General features: G+C 28.8%; 2 protein-coding genes across 6 annotated transcripts; both read left to right on the plus strand.

Annotated features, from left to right (window-relative positions):
• Positions 1-746: 746 nt before the first annotated feature.
• LOC119600393 (snurportin-1) lies at positions 747-1,787 on the plus strand. The gene has a single exon (XM_037950580.1). It carries the CDS (start codon positions 747-749, stop codon positions 1,785-1,787), a length of 1,041 nt encoding a protein of 346 aa, XP_037806508.1.
• Positions 1,703-20,801, plus strand: LOC119600395. Of its 5 annotated transcripts, XM_037950586.1 has the most exons (6): positions 1,703-1,836; positions 14,439-14,735; positions 14,826-15,011; positions 15,143-15,211; positions 19,076-19,798; positions 19,894-20,254. In XM_037950586.1, the coding sequence occupies exons 2-6, from the start codon at positions 14,454-14,456 to the stop codon at positions 19,972-19,974; spliced, it is 1,341 nt and encodes a 446-aa protein (XP_037806514.1). In that variant the 5' UTR covers positions 1,703-1,836; positions 14,439-14,453; the 3' UTR covers positions 19,975-20,254. The 5 variants fall into 5 exon arrangements, with proteins under 5 accessions (XP_037806514.1, XP_037806510.1, XP_037806513.1 ...); XM_037950582.1 differs by having other exon boundaries at positions 19,076-20,332; XM_037950583.1 differs by lacking the exon at positions 1,703-1,836 and adding an exon at positions 14,246-14,368 and having other exon boundaries at positions 19,076-20,332.
• The last annotated feature ends 1,722 nt before the right edge of the window (positions 20,802-22,523 follow it).

Raw genomic sequence — 22,523 nt, forward strand, 5'->3', positions numbered from 1 at the left:
AAGAAACACATATTAAAAATTTAGCCGAACAGCGGAAGCTTACTTTTAATTTTGAAATCTATTAAATGTTAACAAATTGAATATATATACAAATTTTATATATACACTGTGTAGATAAAGAGATTAACTAAAAAAAGTCTGTTCCGGAACGCTTTATATAACAAAACCCATATGAAGTATTTACCCGTCCGGCGGCTGCTACATTATGGCCAAATATTGAAAATTACTCCGCCGGAGTAGAATTATCCATTCGCAACAAATATTCATTCATTCGTAATATAATATTTTCATGAATATGTACTTTTTTATGTTTATTTTTCACAAAAAATTAAGTTTTACTTAACTTCACGCACTGACTTACATTTTGCAAATTAATCTTCCGGAATAGAATTATTCGTTTGAAACAAACATTATTCAATTCAGAATATATTTTCTTCACAAATTTTGATATCTTTATCTTTATTTTTAATAAAATATAAAAATTTTAGAAAAATTTTTCATGAAATGAATTCGCCGTACTTATGGTTTTTGACATCTACGTAAACCAAATGCAAAAACAAAATACATGTAAAATGTTGTTGTTACAGAACTGCCACCACCTTATCTAAGTTCGCCTTGAACACCACCTTATATGAATTCGCCTTGGCCACCACCTTATCTGAACTCGCCTTGGTATTCACTTTTACTAAATTCGTTTTTCCAACCTCTCAGAAACTTGAAAAACGATTTTGTTAATAATGAACGCGATGTTTCAAAATTTGTATAAACCAAATTTTAGTGAAAAAGAACGTCAGGAAATACGGAGAAAAGAACTATTGCAGCAACAAAAACTTAAACGTTTGAAACAACAAGATGAACAGAGGAGTCTCAAAGACCCACATGCTAGTGAATATAAAAGAAAGTTTTACCATAAAAAGCGTAAGATCAACAATAATATAGAAAATATCAACCTACAACTTTCTGAGTGGCTTAAGGAGAAGCCAGAAAATTTTGATGATTGGCTATTAGTGCCTTGTCCCAAGGGTCAACGTTGCATAGTGGTTGCAGCAAGAGGAGAAACTAAAATGTTTAGCAAAAATAAGAGATATCGTATGACATTCTCTAGTTTATTACCTGGTGGAGGTATTTTAGGTTCAAGCAATGACTCCTGCATATTAGACTGTATATATAGCAAAGAAATGGATATTTTCTATATACTGGATGCTTTACATTTTTCAATACCTTTGGTGGACTGTGATGCCGAATTTCGTTTCTTTTGGTTAAAATCAAAATTAAACGACCTTGACGAATTCGAAAGAAAGCTTAAATATGATGACCTAAAGTTGTTTGAACTTTTAGAATACTACGATATGTCAAATGAGGAGCGTACATCAGTAGCTTTGCAGAGGTATCCCTTATGGGTGGATAATCGACCGCAATTAGATGGATTTCTATTTTATCATAAAAAGTCTCATTACGTATGTGGTACTACCCCCTTAGTTTGCTGGCTATTTGCATTTATGCTGCCCGATGTATTACAACTACCAGTCAGTCGTTGTTATGAACCCCCAGATAATTACTGTAAACAGAATCCTTGGCAGTATATGGATGAATTTGATAAACGGTTAAAAATAAAAACAAAACAATGGAATCAACAGGAATATCCTTTAGAAGAAAATTCTACGGCGATGGATGAAGATTTGGAATATGTAGAAGAGAACTTAGATGAAACTTGTATGGATAAGGATAACGTGTTAGATTCTTTACTAACAGCAGAGAAACTACTAGAATTGGCGGAAGAAAATTGAATATCTACTGGGGAAAAAATATTCATATTCTCGTGGACTGAAAACCAAAGTAAATATTTTACATACTAACGGCCTTACTCATAATAAAAAACAAGTAGGAAAGTATAGTCGGGCATGGCCGACCATATAATACCCTACACCATGAGTATATTTTAAAAATTTAAATTTTTCACAAAGAAACTTTTATGTTGAATTTTACCTTAATTCCAAAGTATTTAAGCAATTTATTGATAAAAAACAAATTTTCTAAATGAGGCTTTATATAGGAGTATAGGTCAAACATGGGCCGATCCTCATTAAATTTGGGAAAAGGATATATTGTTAAATAATAGTTAATTATGTTGAGTTTCATTGCGATACAAATGGTTACAAGTCAGTTTTAGACGTTTAAGACATTTTTTGAAGGGGGGTTTGTATGGGGGCTAGGGTCAAATAAGGGCCGATCATTACGAAAATCTGCAGTGACATTTATATTTATATAAAACTTATTTGTGCCAATTTTTAGAGAGATAATAGCATATTTGACGTAATTATGGCATAAAAAGCCCAAATCGGGAGGTACGGTTGTATGGGGGCTAGGTGAAATAATGGACCGATTTCAACCATTTTCAATAGGCTTCGTCCTTGTGCCAAAAAACATGCTTGATCCAAATTTCATCAAATTATCTTGAAAAATGCGGCCTGTATCTTGTGCACAAGGTTTACATGGACAGCCAGCCAGCCAGCCGGACAGACGGACGGACGGACATGTCTTAATCGACTCAAAATGTGATTCTGAGTCGATCGGTATACTTAAAGGTGGGTGTAGGACCAATATTTTTGTGTGTTACAAACATCAGCACAAACGTATAATACCCTCCCCACTATAGTGGTGTAGGGTATAACTAGCTGCTAACTTTTTAATGTGTAAATTCTGATAAGGAAAAGATAGAAGCTTGCTAACAAGGGTATAGTTTTTATATTTTTTTTACTTAACGGGAATTATTTGAGATAGTAAAACGATACGCTTTTATCGTGACCAAACTGGAGAACGGTTAACCCATTTGATAAAAGGTCTTTAACAAAAGAATTAATGTATGAGAACAAATAATTGTGAAAATTAGTGGTGTTCTTATTACAATAAATAATAAGAAGAAATTACAAATGACAAATATAAAATATAAATATTTAAAAACATTTTATTTTATATATCGTCACCTAAAACGCAACATTTTTAAAATTTTTAAAAATTTACAGGAGAAGCAAAAAACTATTTATATTGAAAAGTTTGTTTCATCAACGCGATTTATTTGTAGTAAATAAACAAATTTTTTAATAGTGAAACCTTTTAGTTGTTTTTATAGTTGACAAAGACGTATATAAAAATGGATAAATAGGACTTTTCACCTTTAACCGTCTTGTCTATACCCGAGAAAATTACGTACATCAATACCCAACATACCCGGGTATATCATACAATTTATATGGCTATTTCATCTTTTTATACATTTCTAGTGTATAATTCAGTTAATTATTAAAACTATCATATGCAAAAAACCTAAAGAAAAACGCCTTCATAACGTATAATGTAAATTATACAGAATTTGACATTGCAAAATTTTGACTTCTAGAAGCTATTACTCAGTGACCGGGAAAGATAATTGAACAAAACTTTATACATATATATTATTTATTAAGATGTATATAATCGATTAACATTAAAGAAATTGTTTTTGCTTTCGTACTTAGGGAACTTTTTTGGAAAAAAAGATTGCTAAGTCATGGTCAAAAATTAAAATTTTAAAATTTAAACTTAAATATTTTTGTTATATGAGAATAAAATTATTATAATCAGCATAATTTTACGTTAATAAACCATATACAATAAAAGATAATTATTTCATCAAAATCGGCCCAAATTTGTTAATGATACAGGGTCCACAAATATTTCACATTCAAATTTATGAATAAAGACACATGACTCTGTATTTGAAACTAAATTTGTAATTTTTTTTTCATATGATACAAGAATATATATAATTCTGATAATAAAACATAAAATTTATAATGAAACTTAATTTTTGTCCGATTACTGACATATAATTTTTATACATACCGGGGTATGTTGGGTATTGATACACGAGGTAAAAATGGAAAATCGGTCATAAATCGGTTTAAAATATATATATCAAACTAATTTTTGGAAAATGTATAGAAAACATTACTCTGAAAGCATAGTCCAAATTTCAAGCCGATACGATATATATATTTCGAGGTATTGACATAACGGTTAATATTTAACTGTTTTTGTAGATAGAGCCTTTTGTTTCTTGTCAATAAAATCGCTAATTTTGGTCGGAGGAGTCCAATTTTTTTGTATGGACATTGATATTGATGCAATACATTAGAATAACAATAAAATCGATTTTGTATTTTTGGTTAGTTAGGGCCGTTTGCGTTTCAGGTGACGATATACATAAATTTTCTTACATTTATTATACGCTTACATCTATAAACCCATTATAATACAAGGCGAGTATTAATTTGTTGTTACGCCTTTTGAATTTTATGTTTGTCAGTTTTTTTGACAATAGAGTTTTAAAAATTTGCGACTACATGTATTTTGACGCAGTAGACCATTTTCTTTTTGCAATTTTTGCGAATATCAAAAATATCATAGCAAGACCTTAAAGGACATAAACAGATATTAAGAAATATGATATTAGTTCCCGCACCAAAGCCGATGAAGTTCTGTATAAATATTAATTTTTCTCATGGTTTGCCACCGATACCGGTATTGATACCGATACCGATATAAGTTTACGGTATAAATACCGATATTCAAATACCGTTTACCCTTATACCGGTATATTACCGGTACAATTCAGTTATCATAACTGTATAAATACCGAATCAATACCGGTATTACACCAGTTTCAATACCGTCATCTTGCCTTAATTTGCATTAATGTTAGCAATACTTAGTGGTAAAAATTAGATATTTATATAAACGAAGCATGGAGCCTAATAAGATCGTGGCATAAAAACATCATAAAACTTTTAAATTATATAATTTTGATATTTTTTTTTTAAATATCCTGAGATATAATTCATAGCTATGCCTCTGAAAAATTTCAGTGAAAAATACAACTTACAATTTGCAAAAATCAACACTTGAAATATTGCTAAAATGGAATTTGGCGAGCAAATGTTTTTTATTTATTCTTTATTGAATCTTTTATAGAAATTTACAATAAGTATTAAAATCTTAACCTAAACTATAACTAACGTTGTTATTGCCACTGCAATTTCAACAAAAGTTCTCGATAATTTTATTATCTGCCAAAATCCAGCGTTTCAGCAAATGTGAGTGCATGTTTGTAATTTGTGCACTTTATTTGAAATAAAAATTAAACTAAAAAAGCAAATTTTGTGATTTCTTTACATAATAAACCTATAACGAAATGAATTACAATTTGAACCAAAAAAAATTTAGCTCGAAACACCACTCTGTGCGATTTTTTACATGTGCTATACGTCGCCTTTTCATTGAAAAATTACTTTTACCGGAATGATGAGTCTACAAAATACTCAGATAGTCTTCTTTCCTCAATATTTCGTCGATTATTTCCATTGGTCCAAGGTGTCACTATGTAAAACAATCCCATGCCATAATCGTGTTTTATTGTTTCCTTGCGCTTGTGCCATTGGTTTCTCTTCCCAGGCGGAGGCAGCCATTTTGCCAGAATCGACGCACTTTGCAGACTCCACCTTTGTAGAGTTATAAACTTAAATTTGTAGAGCCATCATCCTGGTCATATAAATAAGAACGCCAATTCTGCTAAATATAATGAATGTTTCAGCAGGATCGTGACCAAAATACATTATAAAAATAGTGACAATGGCTTAGCGAGCTAAATTTTTTTTTTTATTCTATTATTTCCAGTGTCTAGTAATCGTCTCTAATTTTAGGACTTAGGACAAATTAAAAAAAAATAAAAATAATTTTTTTAAGTTATAGTTGCATTTTCTGAAATATTAAATATGCGATAATTATTTTAACTTGCGCTGATTTAGGGACAATTTCATGAATAGGTACTATTTTTATATTAAAATAGCTTAACCCGTATTTTTAACGACTTTTAAAATTCTACTATTATGCCGTTTTAACTTTGCACACATCAATCTAACGTTTTAGTATTTATCATGTGTAATTATTATTCCATTCAACCATTAAATATTGTTCTTGTCGGAAAAAAATTGTATCAAATTCTTAAAAATTTTGGATTTTACTCATATAACTTGTTATTATTAAATTAGAGTTCATATCACTTGGTGATATTGTTTTTAATAAGCTTTTATTTTATAAAATATATTTTTAATTAATTCTAAGAAGTAAGAATGGATCCTCGCATTTTTAAAAATCTCTACTCAACTGTATAATGTGTAAATTTCTCATAAAAATCGGATCACAACTTTTGATATTTAAATGTGTTTTACTATAATTTTGTATTGGAATTTAAAACTTTAAAACGTTCTTCTAAAAAGTAGAAAAAAACAACTTGCCTATTTACTATAAAAATATTTTATAAAAATTATAAAAAATATGTCCTTTTATTGTGAGTTTTAAATATGTTTAAATAGTTTTAAAATTGTTCATTCGTAACTGTAATAAGACATAGTATGAAGCATAGATGCGAATAAGGGCATAAAGACCACTTTGTCCAAATCGCGTTTTTCGACAATATAGTGTTCACCTGGTCTATTTACATACATACATATATATTAACATACATATGTATATTCCTGAAAATAAAAATTGAAAAATCCAAAGTTTTCGCCAAATATACATAAAGCACGTTTTTATACCCTCCACCACCATCAGTGGTGATAGAAAAAAAAATTCCCAAAATTACGTTTTTACATGAAACTCGAAAATATAAGCGTGGATATAACCCACAACGAAGGATCCAAAATACAAATTAATTTAACCCAAATATTTTAAATATTCGTGGATAAATTCGCTTTTTAAGAGTTTTTTCAACCTCTTCAAAAAATATATTTTTATACATGGTCATCATTGTACATGGTACATCATTAACTAAAAAAATATGCATTTATGTTTGGTAGATTAAAAATTATGAGGTTTTAATTTATTTACGCATATATATATATATATATATATATATATATATATATATATATATATATATATATATATTCGAATGCATTTTTTTTAAATTGCATTAAAATCAAAATGGTTGTATTTTTTCGAACGGCTTATAGATTTTGCTATAGACCTCATTAATACCAATCTAAAAGAAAATAGTCATCATTGTCAGCTACCAATTAATGTTAAGTGTTACCAATTTTAATTAGCGGTTTAGGTTTGCTTCGTCGAATTGTTTTGTAACACAAGAAACACCGCGTTTTCGGCGAATGAGAAATTTTGATGAGATTTCTTTTGCAGTTAACATATTACAGCTTATCTACAATTAACTGCTTTTATAATTTTTAAATTTAAATGAATTTTTAACGCAAAAAACCGTTAAAATGAAAATCTGTTCGGTTAATTTAAATTTTGTAAAGAATTTATATGTATATGTATATTTACATTTATATTTTACACTTTTTAATGCAAAAACGCAGTTTTTTTCGAACGGCTTATCGATTTTCGTATTTGCCACACATTATTTTTTCAAAGCAGTGATCAATTATGTTCAAAATCTTTACAATCGATCCAATATTTCCCATAGCCCCCATACAAAGGTATATATTCCCGGAAATTAGTTTATCGTTAATAACTCCCTCAAATATATCGATATCAACACAAAATTTTGTACATGCAAATATAATATGAACATAAATCATACTATCAACGAAGATCTCAGTCGGTCCACAATTGGTCATAGCTCCCATATATGGTCCACTTCCGAAAATCACCTAAACGCCCATATTTCATTGATAAATAAAGCTATTGTGATTAAATTCGACACAGATATGTTTTGTTACTGATCGGACCATTTTTGGTCATAGCTCCCATATAAGGCCCCAAATAAAGCTATCTTGATAAAATTCGACACTAATAAGATTTGTCTAAATTTTTTTCCGGATAGGCCCATAATTGGTCATAGATCCCATATAAGGTCCACTTCCGAAAATCACTTAAACCCATATATTTCATTGAATTTATGTACATACAAATCAATCTACCAATTTTTTTACGGATCGTTCCATTATTGGTTATAGCTCCCATATAAAGCCTACTTACAAAAATCACTTAAAGGCACATATTTCATTGTCAAATAAAGCTATCTTGATATAATTCGACACAAATATATTTTGTATAAGTATGAATCACTACGAAATTTTTTCCGGAAAGGCCCATATTTCATTGTCAAATAAAGTTATCATTATAAAATTCGACACAAATATGTTTTATCTTTATATGAATCACTCTACGAAATTTTTTCCGGATAGGCTCCCATATAAGGTCAACTTACGAAAATCATTTAAACGCATATAAAACTCGACATGAATATGTTTTGTGTATAGATAAATCATTATATTAAAATGTTTTCGAACTGGCCTATTAATATAAATTTTTCTGGACTTAATTAAAATTAGATTGAAATATGCATATCAATACGGAAGCAACAATTTTGCCAAGTTATCTAAAAATTAGATAGTTAAATGGGTTTTAATTAAAAATAGCTTGCTGGTGGAGGGTATTTAAGATTCGGAACAGCCGAATATAGCACTCTAACTTGTTGTAATATTATTTTTTATTTAAGGTAAAAAAATATCAGAATTATCAAGTATTTTTTGTTAAATATCGTATAAATATTTATTCGAATTGCATCAAATTTACATAATAGGAGGAATACATTTCAATACTATGAATTCCTTTATTTGCATGCAAAAAATATTATTTTAACATTAATTTCAACATGGACAACAAAAAGGGCGTACGTATATCCATAATTATAAAAAATATTTTAACAAGGTAAATTTTGAGTTTTTTAATAGTTTTAAGTTAAGAAGTTTTTTGTTCTTATTAACATTGCCATTATCCAGCCCTATAACTCAGAAATATTGGACATTTAAGGTATAAAAATTGCAAAATCGTGTTTTCATTTTTTGTCCTTTAATAATTTAAAAGGACTTCCTAGAAACTTAAGCAAATTATACTCTGGTCTCTTATGTTGATGCTGTCCAAGTTTTATCCTATTTAGTTAATAATAAGTACATGAAAAATCATTATACGCCCTTATTCGGATCTATGTTCAATATGTATATTTTACTATTAGACTGGCATAATCCAGGGCTTATTATGGCATTTCACAATTTCTTAACACTGAAAGTAGTAGACATTTTTGAAAATAGATAAAACTAAATGAAAGACATTAGAACAGCGAATATATTTTATTATTCAATTCAAAAAACCCGAATTTTGAATTATACCAGTCTTGTAGTAAAAAACAATATATTTGTGCTATATACCAACAATAAACTTGTTATGTTAATGGGAGTTTCAAATAAAATATTTTTTAAAAATTTTACATTTAAAAAATAATGGCTTGGGTACAAAAAAACAACCGGTTTTATAATGCTAGATTATCTATATTACTGAGTTTTTGTAAAATATGATTTTTGGAATATTACTTTAGGATCTAAAGAGTAAATGTAGCAAATTATAAAGTCATAAAAACATAACGGTAAATTTTAAATAATTTTTTTTTGTCAACAGTTTTCAATTTTTTGCCCCTTTCATTGCAATTTGATGTCAAACTCTTTCTTTTTGAGTTGAATGGATTAGAATTTTACTGATAAAGTAAACAGATCAGCCCATTAGGATTTCGTTAAAAAAATAATTAAAAATTTGTTTTTAAGTTTATTTGAATAAGCTTAAATATTGTTGTACTCGCTTGGGTACAATGGGACTACGCATGCCTATTTCTTCATATATCTTAAGGATCTTTATGTCCTTTGTGGTAAAAAATTTTAAAAGGTTTGTAGGTGCTACTGATTATCTTTATAATAAAATCAGTTCACATGTAGATTTCTTCATTATTTTTCCAAATATTGCCAAGAAAGTGATGAAAAAGTTAATTACTGGAGGATCTACCAGACAACATTTTTGATGAATGGGAATTGTATGACAGTAGTGCCAGTAAAGAATACATCCCATTTGATGAATTTTAATTAATTTATTTTAGCACAGATATCAATAAAGTACACTGAATACGGTAATTCATTATACCCTACACCACTATAGTGGGGAGGGTATTATGCGTTTGTGCTGATGTTTGTAACACCCAAAAATATTGGTCCTACACCCACCCTAAAGTATACCAATCGACTCAGAATCACTTCCTGAGTCGATTATGCTATGTCCGTCTGTCCGTCCGTCCGTCTGTCTGTGTGTCCATGTAAACCTTGTGCGCACTCTACAGGTCGCAATTTTTGAGATAATTTGATGAAATTTGGAACATACACTTCTCTTGGTCCAAGGACGAACGCTATTGAAAATGGTTGAAATCGGTCCATTATTTCACCTAGCCCCCATACAAACGGACCCCCCGAATAGGGCTTTTGACCTCATAATTATGTTAAATGATCTGCTATCTCTACAAAAATTGGAAAAGTTTAGTTTTATATATGTCTTAATAATTCTAGTGATTTTTGTAAAGATCGGGCATTATTTGACCCTAGCCCCCATACAAAGTCCCCCTCAGAAAATGACTTGAATGTCCACAATTCACTTATAAACAGTAGTATCACGATGAAATTTGGCACAAATGAGTTTTATATAAACATAATTCCCAACAATAAATTTTATAGGGATCGGACCAAGTTTTACTCCAGCCCCCATATAAGCGGACCTTCCGATTTGGGCCTTTTAGCTCATAACTTTGTCAAATATACTACTATCTCTCCAAAATTCGGCACAACTATGTTGGATATATACACTGTCGATTTTTATAATGATCGGGCATTATCTGACCCTATCCCCCATACAAAATTCTCTTCAGGAAATGACTTGAATGTCCACAATTCACTTATAAACACTAGTATCAATATGAAATTTACCACAAATAGATTTTATATAAACATTTTATATAAAATAGCCCCCATACAACCGGATTAACAGAAATGCTTCATTATTGAAATTAATCACATTTAATATTCGCAATTGGTGTAGGGTATCATATGGTCGGCCACGGCCGACTATAATTTCTTACTTGTTTTATTTTCATTTCATTTTTTTTTTTTACATTGAATTTCAATCATTACAGCAGAAACCCATAATTATTATATCCCCGGTTTCATTCAAATATATATAATAATTCATTTCAGATTAGAATGTCGAGGATGTGGAATGATCTGCCTAGGGATTTGAAGCTTTTCTCGGCTTCGCCGCTCGGTTTTAGGCGAAAGCTTGAAAAATATGTTATTGACCATGATCTTCGATTGGTGCATTTGTAATTACCGCTCGAATTTTCTCTTTCAACTTGTATTCATTGCTAATATAAAAGGAATATAACCATTTAGGCAATTTAATATTATCATTAAATTTTTTTATTGTTTATTATTATTATTTTATTTTTATAATTTTTTTTATATTATTTTTTATATTATTTTTTATATTATTTTTTATTATATGTTTAACACTTTCTCTAAAAATGTGTTATAATTATTGTTGTAGTAGCTTTTTATAACTATATATGGCCTAAAAGGCTCGGTTATAATAAATGAAGAAATAAAAAAAATAAAAAAAAAAAAATAATTCACAGAGAATTTCAATACATTTCATAATTCATCTAATGGAAAAATTCTCAATACTAATTGATTCCATTTTTTATGTAGGAAAAAAAATAAAAATTGCTTTTAATATTTATTTTATTTATTTGCATTTATGTATATATTTATATTGTCCCGCTGTACCCATCCGAGTACAGCCTAAAAATCGCATTTCCAAAATAATAAATTTATTGATTTTAAGATGGTTGGGATCTAATGGTGTAAGAGAAGGAATACATCAGTTATCGTTAAATTTATAAAATGGTAGTAAAAATTATTATTAATACAGTTATGAACTAAGTTTTACATAATTACCGGGAAACGAATTTTTTCATTCCTGTTTCCTAGCCATACCCCTAATGTACATAGTACTTTCATATTTTTTATAAAATGGTACTTACCTTAATTTACCTAATTTTAGCGAAAAGTGTTCAATATTCAGTTATTCGGTTCATCTGTCCGTTTTTTTATCAACAAAATTTATCTCTGCCAATCTACTTCACTGTTGTATTTCTAATATTTACATGTACATATTATCCATATTCCTTTAGGAACATGCGCTTTACTTGTTTCTAAAAAGATAGCTATGAATTCCGAGAAAATATTTAAAAAGTTAAAGTTTTCTAATGTTTTTATGCTCTCCTGTATAATTTTCCAAATGGTTTATACGCCCTTATTCGGATCCATGTTTCATATGTATAATTTACTACTAGACTGGCATAATCCAGGGCTTATTATGGCATTTCACAATTTCTTAACACTGAAAGTAGTAGACATTTAAATATAAAATAGATAAAACTAAATGAAAGACATTAGAACGGCGAATATATTTTATTATTCAATTCAAAAAACCCGAATTTTGAATTATACCAGTCTTGTAGTAAAAAACGATATATTTGTGCTATAAACCAACAATAAACTTGTTATGTTAATGGGAGTTTCAAATAAAATATTTTTCAAAAATTTGACATTTAAAAAAATAATGGTTTAATTTGTTCTTAACCCATTCGTTCCCACTGTACTCGCTTGGGTACAAAAAAAAACAACCGGTTTTATAATGCTAGATTATCCATATTACTGAGTTTTTGTAAAATTTGATTTTTGGAATATTACTTTAGGATCTAAGGAGTAAATATAGCGAATTATAAAGTCTTAAAAACATAACGGTAAATTTTAAATAATTCTTTTGTCAACAGTTTTCAATTTTCGCCCCTTTCATTGCAATTTGATGTCAAACTCTTTTTGAGTTGAATGGATTAGAATTTTACTGATAAATAAAGTAAACAGATCAGCCCATTAGGATTTTGTTGAAAAATAATTAAAGATTTGTTTTTAAGTTTATTTTTATAAGCTTAAATATTGGTGTACTCGCTTGGGTACAAATATCTTAATTATCTTTAGGATCTTTATGTCCTTTTTGGTAAAAAATTTTAAAAGGTTTGTAGGTGCTACTGATTATCTTTATAATAAAATCAGTTCACATGTAGTTTTTTTATTATTTTTCCAAATATTGCCAAGAAAGTGATGAAAAAGTAATTGAAAAGCCAATATGGTTCAACATTTGTCCATCTTACATGGAAAAAATGAGAATTTTCGAGAGAAAATGTCTCAGATCTTGTACCTCATTATACAGATCACCTAATAGCAACTATTTGAAATACATATCAAATCGGAAGTTATTATACAGCTAAAATAAGCAGAATTGATCATTTTATTATACATCTAATAAGAAACCATATAGTAAAGTCTTTTGAGTGTCATGAAAATAATCTTATATATGCTCCATATTACACCAATAATGTATACATAATTACTACTTTACAAAGCGGTTATGTCCCACAGAGGCTTTAATCTATCTCGATAGTAAAGGTTATATACAAAATGAAATCGGCGTTCCAATATTTTACCACATATATAGGAGAGCTAATATTAAATCTATTCATAACAATCAAATTAATGATACAAATTCTAGATTTGACAAAAGTATTTTCCTTGAAGATATGAATTTACATAATTGCAAATTTAAATATTAACAAATATTGGTGGCTTAACGAATAAGCTATACTTTTCTCTTTTACTTATTGACAATTATTTCCTTAACATTATTTTGTTAAGTTTTTGACAAAGTTTTACTTCACATATGATTATGAATTAATTTGAACATAAAAAATATTATTTATATGTATATAAAAATTTGGTATATAGAACTATTTAATAATATTGTAAATATTTTTATATAATTATTAAAAGCATTTGAGAGCACGAATATGGGACTATGTTTGCGACAAAAAAAAATAATTTTCTATTTACTGTTTGTTTATTTATAGTTTAAGTTATATATCTTTGTTTTTGTTAAATAAACGTTAAAAAAAAGTAATTGAAAAATTAATTACTGGAAAGAATACATCAGTTATCGTTTAATTTATAAAATGGTAGTAAAAATTATTATTAATACAGTTATGAACTAAGTTTTACATAAATTACCGGGAAACGAATTTTTTCATTCCTGTTTCCCAATCCCTAGCCATACCCCTAATGTATGTACATTTACATTCATATTTTTTATAAAATAGCACTTACCTTAATTTAGCGAAAAGTGTTCAATATTCAGTTATTCGGTTCATCTGTCCATTTTTTGGAACAAAAAAATTTATCTCTGCCAATCTACTTCACTGTTGTATTTCAAATAGTTACATGTACATATTATCCATATTGCTTTAGGAACATGCGCTTTACTTGTTTCTAAAGGATAGAAAATACCAGGGCATAACTTCAATTCTAATGATAAAAAACACAGTGTAATGTTTGATTAAAAATAAATTTAATAACAACCAAAATAAAGCGATTTTAATATAATTGTTATTTAAGAAATTTGTACTTAAAATGGTTATACAAAGGGGTTGGAAAATACTAAGCGATACTGGTTCGACATCAGCCTCATCTACTGAAGCAAATAGATCTCCAATGGGTGGTTTAAACTCTTCCTCAGATGATTCAAATTGTTCTAATCAAACTACTCATTCCATGGTTACAAGTGTGGCCAGTCCTCCTAATAGCTCAATTAAAATTGAAACCTCGCCAATAACTTCAAATGCCTCCAGTCACAACAATACCACCAACACTAACCACCAGCAGCATCAACAACAACCACATAACGAATCAATGGTAAGTCAATATCCGTATGTATGTACATATATTTTCTGCATTACAGACGACAATCATAATTAAAAGTCTACATAACTTTTTCATCCAAAGAAATTTATTACAACACCACAAATGGCGGAAATTACTTTGCAGAAATTGCGCCAACGTTTTTCCAACACTACACCAATGACAAGTTCTTCAGCTGAGTCTGCTATGCGCTCTTTAGAACTGGTGCGAATCGCAGTCCAGTCAGCCTTTGATAAGGAAATTGATGAGATGGTTAAACATTTCATAGAGGTATTTTATGTTCTTTGTACTAATTAATTAAAATATAATTTATGTAGATATGTATGTACATATATGTACATATGACACACATACATAATTTTGTTTTTTTTTTTTTTTTTGTCTATTTTTTCACTTCTCAGACCTATTTCAAGCCTGCTTTCAGCAATATCAAAGAAAATTTAGGTCAAGGCGCTATTAACGATGATGCTGTAAGTGTTAAATTATTTGATTTTAATTTCCAAGACCTTGAAGCTGTGTACATTAGGGAGGGTCGAAAATAAGCTTTTTTCTCGGATCAACTTCTAATAGTTAATCTAATATTAATCAATTATTTTGAGGGTAATGGGAAAAATGGTACCTTTTCGACGTATCGTATGTATTAATTTTTGCACCATTTTAGCGTAAAATCGTAAGGTACATATACAAAATTGTCTTTCCAAAAAGATAGAAAAACTTAAATGTGGTTAAAAAAATTTTAAGTTATTAAAATTTCCCTCGAGAATTTTGTGGTTCTGACGACACATAAAAGTAAATATAAGAACAAATATTTTAGTTCTGCAAAATTTTACAAATAAAATATTATGTTTACCTTTTGAAGATTCATATATAAATGTGTTAATCGAATTTTTGTTCAAATTGGATAACGCTTACTAGGTTTAGGCTGTACTCAAAAAAGGACCATTATTTTAACAGCATCTCCAAACTCCATTTTCAAACTTCAATTTAACGCCAATTTTTATTCACTTAAAAACACTTTTAAATATAAATTTTATAAAATTATTAGTCATAGAGGATTAATGGGTATATATCGAGTGTTTGACATACTGTATGATTTATATACATATGTATGTATGTATGTATGTATGTATGTATAAATGTATGTATGTATGTACGTATGTATGTAATTATGTATGTTTGTATGTATATCGATATTAGTATGAGCATCTGGATGAAGAAAAAAATTAATATTTAGTTTTAGTTATCGAAAAATTGAATGAATAGATGTCGAAAAAGATATCAATGAGAATGATATACTCGGATCCATAAGTTTGTAATTCTGGAATAAAATGTCAAGATTATTTTGAAATTTATCTTTTTTTATATTTTTTAAAAACGTTCCAAAAAAATTCCTATAAATCTGGTAAAAAAAAGTGGGTTAAGAAAGTTCCAATTTAGTATGAGCATCTGGATGAAGAAAAAAATTAATATTTAGAGTTTTAGTTATCGAAAAATTTAATGAAAATTTCGTTAAAATATTCTTAATAAATCTTGATGAATAGATGTCGGAAAAGATATTAATGAGAATGATATACTCGGATCCATAAGTTTGTAATTCTGGAATAAAATGTCAAGATTATTTTGAAATTTATCTTTTTTTATATTTTTTAAAAACGTTCCAAAAAATTCCAATAAATCTGGTAAAAAAAAAGTGGGTTAAGAAAGTTCCAAATTTTATATTATTATTTTTGTTTTCTTGAGTTGATTGATAGGTTCCCAAAAAAGGTGCAAGCACCTTAACTTTGGTATTCTGCATTTCGCTTTGAAGCTCCGTCACGAAAATAACAACTGACAAAAACGTAGTTACGATCGTAATGCAGAATACACACAATCGTAAAGCATTGAAATAAAATAGAACTGCTTCTTCTTTTTCTTACGATTCCGTTTCGATCGTAGCGTAACTGAATGCGGAAAAGTAATCGCAATGCTGAACAGGGTTGTCTAATTTTCATTCAAATATTTTACAAGCTCTACTAAGGAATAATGCTGAATTAAAACCTCTTTATCTTAAAATTTTGACGCATAGGAAAAAATAACAATTGAATTTCGATTAATAAAGGTAAGCAAACATGACACAAAAACCTGATATGATAAATAATTCTAATGCCAGATTCAAAGTTTGGATAGCAATCCTTCCTTTCGACTTGTAAAATTTTTTCTTGGCATGTGTTATTAAAAAATCTGTATAAATTAAACTTTTTATACAGCATTTTTTCGTATGTTCCTCGAAAATTCTGAATAAAATCTGAGGAAACATAGTGTATAAGAAAAATTCGAAAAAATCCCTCTGAAATATTATTTAAAAAAATAAAACAAATCAGAATGGGACCACAAATTTAACTACTTATTTCTCCTGATTGTTAAATATTAGTGTGTTTTGACGGATTAAAGGATACCCTTTTACTGAGGATAAATTAAATTCTGCAGTAGCTTGGAACTTAAAATACTGGTCATAAAAATTGGATTGATATTTTTCTTGTAACTCGATAATAAAGGCCTGAACAAGTCAACAATTTGTTAATAATGGCGTGTGCCATTAAGGTCCAATCTTTAGGTGAAAGATTAGCGATTAAATTAAAATTAATCCTCGAAAGTTGTCTTTGAGTACTCAATTAGTTAATTTTGTTTGCAAGTTTAAGCGCCCAATGGAGGTGTTGTTTTTTTTGAAAAGTTATTAAAAATACCGTTATATTTCTTTCGAATTTGAATTTTCTAAACAAAAAAAGTTTGAGTATAAATATTATGAACAGCTTTCATTGACTAAAGTTAATAATATTTAAGAATAAGTTCCTAAATTGTATCAATTTTTTCATTTTTATATTTTTAAAAATAATCTAGAAGCCTTGACTTAAAAAATTAAAAATTTTCTTTCTATTTTCCTATTTGTTAAAAAATGTTTTAAATTTTCTTTGGAAAATTTTTTATTTCTTTATGATTTTTAGATTGAAAACAATGAAATATGCGCGTAACTTGCAGCATTGTCTAAAGAATGGATGTTTAGCTATATTTGCTGATGTTTTTCATTTCATATTTTGTTTTCCAATATTTTTGTTTATTTTTCATAAAAATTCGCTAATATGTATGATTATTTTCTAAAAAAATGGAACATTGGATATTTATTGCAATTTTTTATGAAAATCAAAGAAAAAAAGTAAAAAAAAAAAAATTCATTCATGTACAAATTCATAAATTTTATGAACTTTTAATATTCCGAATGAAAATGGTTTGGGAAAGAAAGTCATGTTCGATTCATACAATTTATTACAAAATTAATTCTAGTTATGCATTATTTTTTTCGGTGTAACTAAATTTCTTAATTTAAAGTTTAAATTTTAAACATTTAAATAATAAATCCCAAATTGACTACAATAAAATTAAGGACGATTGAACTGTTTAACAAAAAGCGAGATTTGTTATTAAAAATTTAAGTCGGGATCAACCTTTAAAAAGCGAGATAATCTCGCTTTTGGTGGGATGTTTGGTGACGTTAAGTATAACTCTCAAACGATGCGTATTACTGTACTGAGCTTATTACGGGAAAATTAATTTATAAAATAAATATTAATAACACAAGTTTACAAATTAATACTTTTTGTTTGCTCATGGAATGAAACATATATTTTTGGAAAGGGATGTGGTCGGTGGTTAATTAACAAATTTTTATGTTTTCCTTTGAGATAAAGGGGTTTTCATTTATCATCTTCCTTCAGTAGTGCTGGAAAAATATTTGAAAACGAGTATTGATTTTTGGGTGGTTGCACCTGTTTAGGGAACCGAACAATCAACTCAGAAAAATTTTTTTAATTAAAAAAAAATAGAAAATATTATTGACATTCTATTTTAGAATTGAAAACTTACGGATTTGAATTTATCCCTCATAGTTCATTTCTTATATTTTCCAAATCCATTGTGTGTTGTGTGTGTTGTGAAAAAAATAACTACAACTCTAACTTTTAAAAGTAATGTATATCTGGAAAACTGGTGTAACTAGAGAAAATGGGCGAACTAGCAAAAGGGGGTGTTGCACATCCCACTCATAATAGTGCAAGCCAATACCAAATGGTGTAAATATGGGAAACTATAACAGCTACAGATCCCAAATTTTGTACGTTAAACTAAAGAGTCAATATGAAATTTTAATAGTTGGCTGACAATAAGATAAACAAAAGTATAACTGTGATAAAATTGATCTGAATTTCATTAATGTATTGTTTTTTTTATTAATTTAAAGAGATCCTGAGCTCTAAATGAATGTTTAGTAATATTTCCAGAAATATAACTTATTTACATTTTAGTTACAAAAAATGTCCTGTGCTCTGTTGGAAAATGCGAAGTCTCAGTATAAAATATTACGTTACAAACCTCAATTATCTACCGCCAGTAATTCCATCACCACCCTACCTAATATATCGGAGATTAGTACTATGCGAATGGCATTAAAAAGGCCAGCACTGAACAAACCCACATCGACCGTAATTGAAATGCAAAAGAGATTCTTTCCCGATAATATGATATTAAAACCAACAGTACAGCAATCATCGCAGCAGACACAACAATCACTAACACCTGTTTTGCCATCGGTAGGAACTATAAAAGCATCTTTGGCACAAAATCATCATCATAGTACGTCATTTCTTCCACACCACCAACCGCAGCAACAACAACAATCATTGCAACAACCAGCAATAAATGCCGTAGAGGTGCAACAACTTCAGACGCAACAGCAACAATCACATCCAAGGAGACAAATATTCTGGAACACAGCCCACATATCAACCTCAACTAAATTCGTTTTAGACGTACAGGCAAATCAGGCATTTGGTTTTAGCGCTGAGGGGAAAGAACGTTTAGCCAGCAAACATCCTGAATTAATTCGTTATTTGCCCGACACTGAAGATCGTGACTGGCTGATCAATCAACGGATCATACCGCAACAGAACCGAAATTCTCGATTTCTGTTTCTGATATATGACGAAGTGTGTCACTTATATCAAAACCATGAAATCTATAAAAATAAAGTATGTATCGATTTATCCGTAATGATGACATTTACTGTACCCGATTTTATGATTCAGAAAATGAAAGTATTTTTTGTTGATTTAAATATTAAAAGCCGAGGACTAATTACAAACTCATATTCCATTGCTGGTGCAACAGCTGCCAAATTACATCAGCCTCATCAACAAACGAATAGCCATTTGCGCAATGCTTTACTTCTTGGAACCCAACAGCCATTAGCAGCTTCCACAACAACAACGTCAATTGTTGCCACAACTAGTGACGTTGCATCGTCGACTGTCATTGCATCCTCTTCTTTGTCAGCACCTTTAGCGTCATCTTCTACTGGCAATATAACATCTACGGAAACATTGCAACAACAAAAATCTAAGTCAAGCAATTTAAGCTCATCTCATGCTACTCTCACCGCCCTTTTAAACAATTCCTCCTCGACATCAGCGAATACATCAGTGAACTCAACAGCAATAAGTGAAAAATCTCTTAATTCATCATCGTCTTCAACACCCACTTTATTAAACAAATTAAGAAAATAAATTACAAAAAATATATTAAAAATAAACAGTGGTTTATTTGTAAATATTATAATAAAACAAGTAACTGTTTAAATTCGACTATTGCAAATATGTATATGTATGTATGTATGTACATATCATAATAATTCATAACTAACATTCTCAAACTGTTTCATTCATGAAGAAATTTGTGTTTATATTTTACTTATTTTCTTTAATCTATATTATCTATATGGGAATTTCATGTCAATTTTTGAAACCGATGTCTTCTGATCGGGTACCAATGTTAATCCTATTGGAAAGTAGTTTAGACAAAAATATTCAACAAGTCAATGTTTGTCATTTTTGTCAAACGTGTATTTCTTCACATACATACATATGTATGTATTTACATATGTGTGACGCCATAATTTACTACATAATTTACAGGTATATAAAACTGATTTCTGAAAATTTTTATCACGATTGCAACATAAACAACATATTTATTAATGTTTTGACTGTATGGGGGCTAGGTAAAATCATGAATCAATATTGGCTATTTGTAATACCAAACAAGATTTGTCATTGATGAACATTTTTGGAGAATTTCAGCTCCCTTGCTCATATCGTTAGGATCCAATCTATTGTTTTCAACAAACAGACTGTCACATGGACATCGCTAGATAATCTCAAAATCTTATAAGGGCCCACAAAAATTATTTATTACACTCTTAAATTTCAGATATATACAAATTAAATTGGGACATACACCAAAAATCATATACCAAAAAATCGGATATTGCATAACAATTAAATCGAAACAAACGGCATACCTATTTCTCAGATACAACAATATTTATTGACGGAGTTTTAGTTTACAATTCCTACATGTTTATAGTGTTTTTCATACTTTTAATATGTATTAAATGTGTTAAACAATATATTTTTATTATTTAACAAGTAAAGGCCCAAATAGAATACACAAGCGGCTTGCCAAACATACCATTATTTTACGTTTGTGCAAGCCTGTTGTGCAGAGTATGAGGGCGCTTCGTGATTGTACAAATCGGCATATGAAATCCAAAAGGCCCTAAGTTACAAAAAAATCAAAATCGACTTTTTGATTGATTATGATACACCGTATTAAAATACATGTTCCTGCTAAATTTTGCACTCCTACAATCAAAATCAACGTCGCTATCTTCGAAATTCTAAAAGATTATGTTCTAAAAATACCTTAAAATTCATGAAAATGTTAAAATTCTTTTGAGTTTTTAACTTCGAAATTGTAAAATGTTACAAGTTGGCATCAAATAAAACAAAAATGGCACTTTTAGCGAAACCTTGCGATTGACAGATTTTTTAACAGCTTTAGAATTTTTTCAAAAAAATCCAAAAAGAAGCATTATGCTTTCCATGTTTCGGCCTATTTGACCAACAAAATCTGATTTTAATTTAGTTAAAAATGTTGAAACTTACTTTTTTAATGTAACTTACGCCCTTTTGGGTTTCTGAAAAAACAAATTCTCAAACGCTTAAGTTTCATACCTCCGCAATTAAAACAAAAACCGCAAATTTTTCTTCAAATACCAATTTGTCAATAAAAAATAAGCTTAACTTGAGAAAATGTTGAAAATTTTTGGATTATTTATCATTTTAAAAGGTTTTTTGGTTCTCATGAAAAATTTGTTCAATGTAACTTAGGGCTTTTTGGATTTCATATGACGAAATGCTTGCTGTTTGTACAAAAATTTAAAAAATTGATTTTTACACAAACATATTCAATTTTTTTCAAACCGTTTGTATTGTTTATATGCATTATAATGAATTATTATAACAAAATTTTCACAAAATTTACATTTCTAAGAAAAATGTAAATCGGTGTTTGTGGGAGCAATGTTTGTGTAGTGTGTGTGCGAATGAAAAAAGTATGTTTGATAAGCCGCTTGCGTAGTCTATTTGGGCCTTAAGAAGTCTATATTCGCCTTTGCCGAATTTTATATACACTTCACGATAGGGTGTTTAAAAAAAGATTAGTTTATTAAAATTTCAATTTAATTCATTTATTACACCCTAAAACAATTTTGAAAAAAAACTTTCACACATGGAAAAGTTGATATGCATGTGAAATTAGATTCCATTTATAGCAATTCTGCGTACTCCGATTTTTATAATCAATATTGGTATCAAATGAAAGCTGGGAATCTGTACATTCTATCTATATTATTTA

The sequence above is a fragment of the Lucilia sericata genome, unplaced genomic scaffold, assembly GCF_015586225.1.
Source record: "Lucilia sericata isolate MDLA Ls3-8-SP2 unplaced genomic scaffold, ASM1558622v1 Contig000112F_arrow, whole genome shotgun sequence".
In the NCBI taxonomy this organism is placed as follows: Eukaryota; Metazoa; Arthropoda; class Insecta; order Diptera; family Calliphoridae; genus Lucilia; species Lucilia sericata.

Bases quoted from the DNA above. Each gene is read 5' to 3' on its own strand.
- LOC119600395 (XM_037950582.1), top strand. From the start codon at position 14,454: ATGGTTATACAAAGGGGTTGGAAAATACTAAGCGATACTGGTTCGACA. The intron at 14,736-14,825 runs GTAAGTCAATAT...TTTCATCCAAAG, and splicing joins AACCACATAACGAATCAATG to AAATTTATTACAACACCACA. The intron at 15,212-19,075 runs GTAAGTGTTAAA...TTTACATTTTAG, and splicing joins GCGCTATTAACGATGATGCT to TTACAAAAAATGTCCTGTGC.
- LOC119600393 (XM_037950580.1), top strand. From the start codon at position 747: ATGTTTCAAAATTTGTATAAACCAAATTTTAGTGAAAAAGAACGTCAG.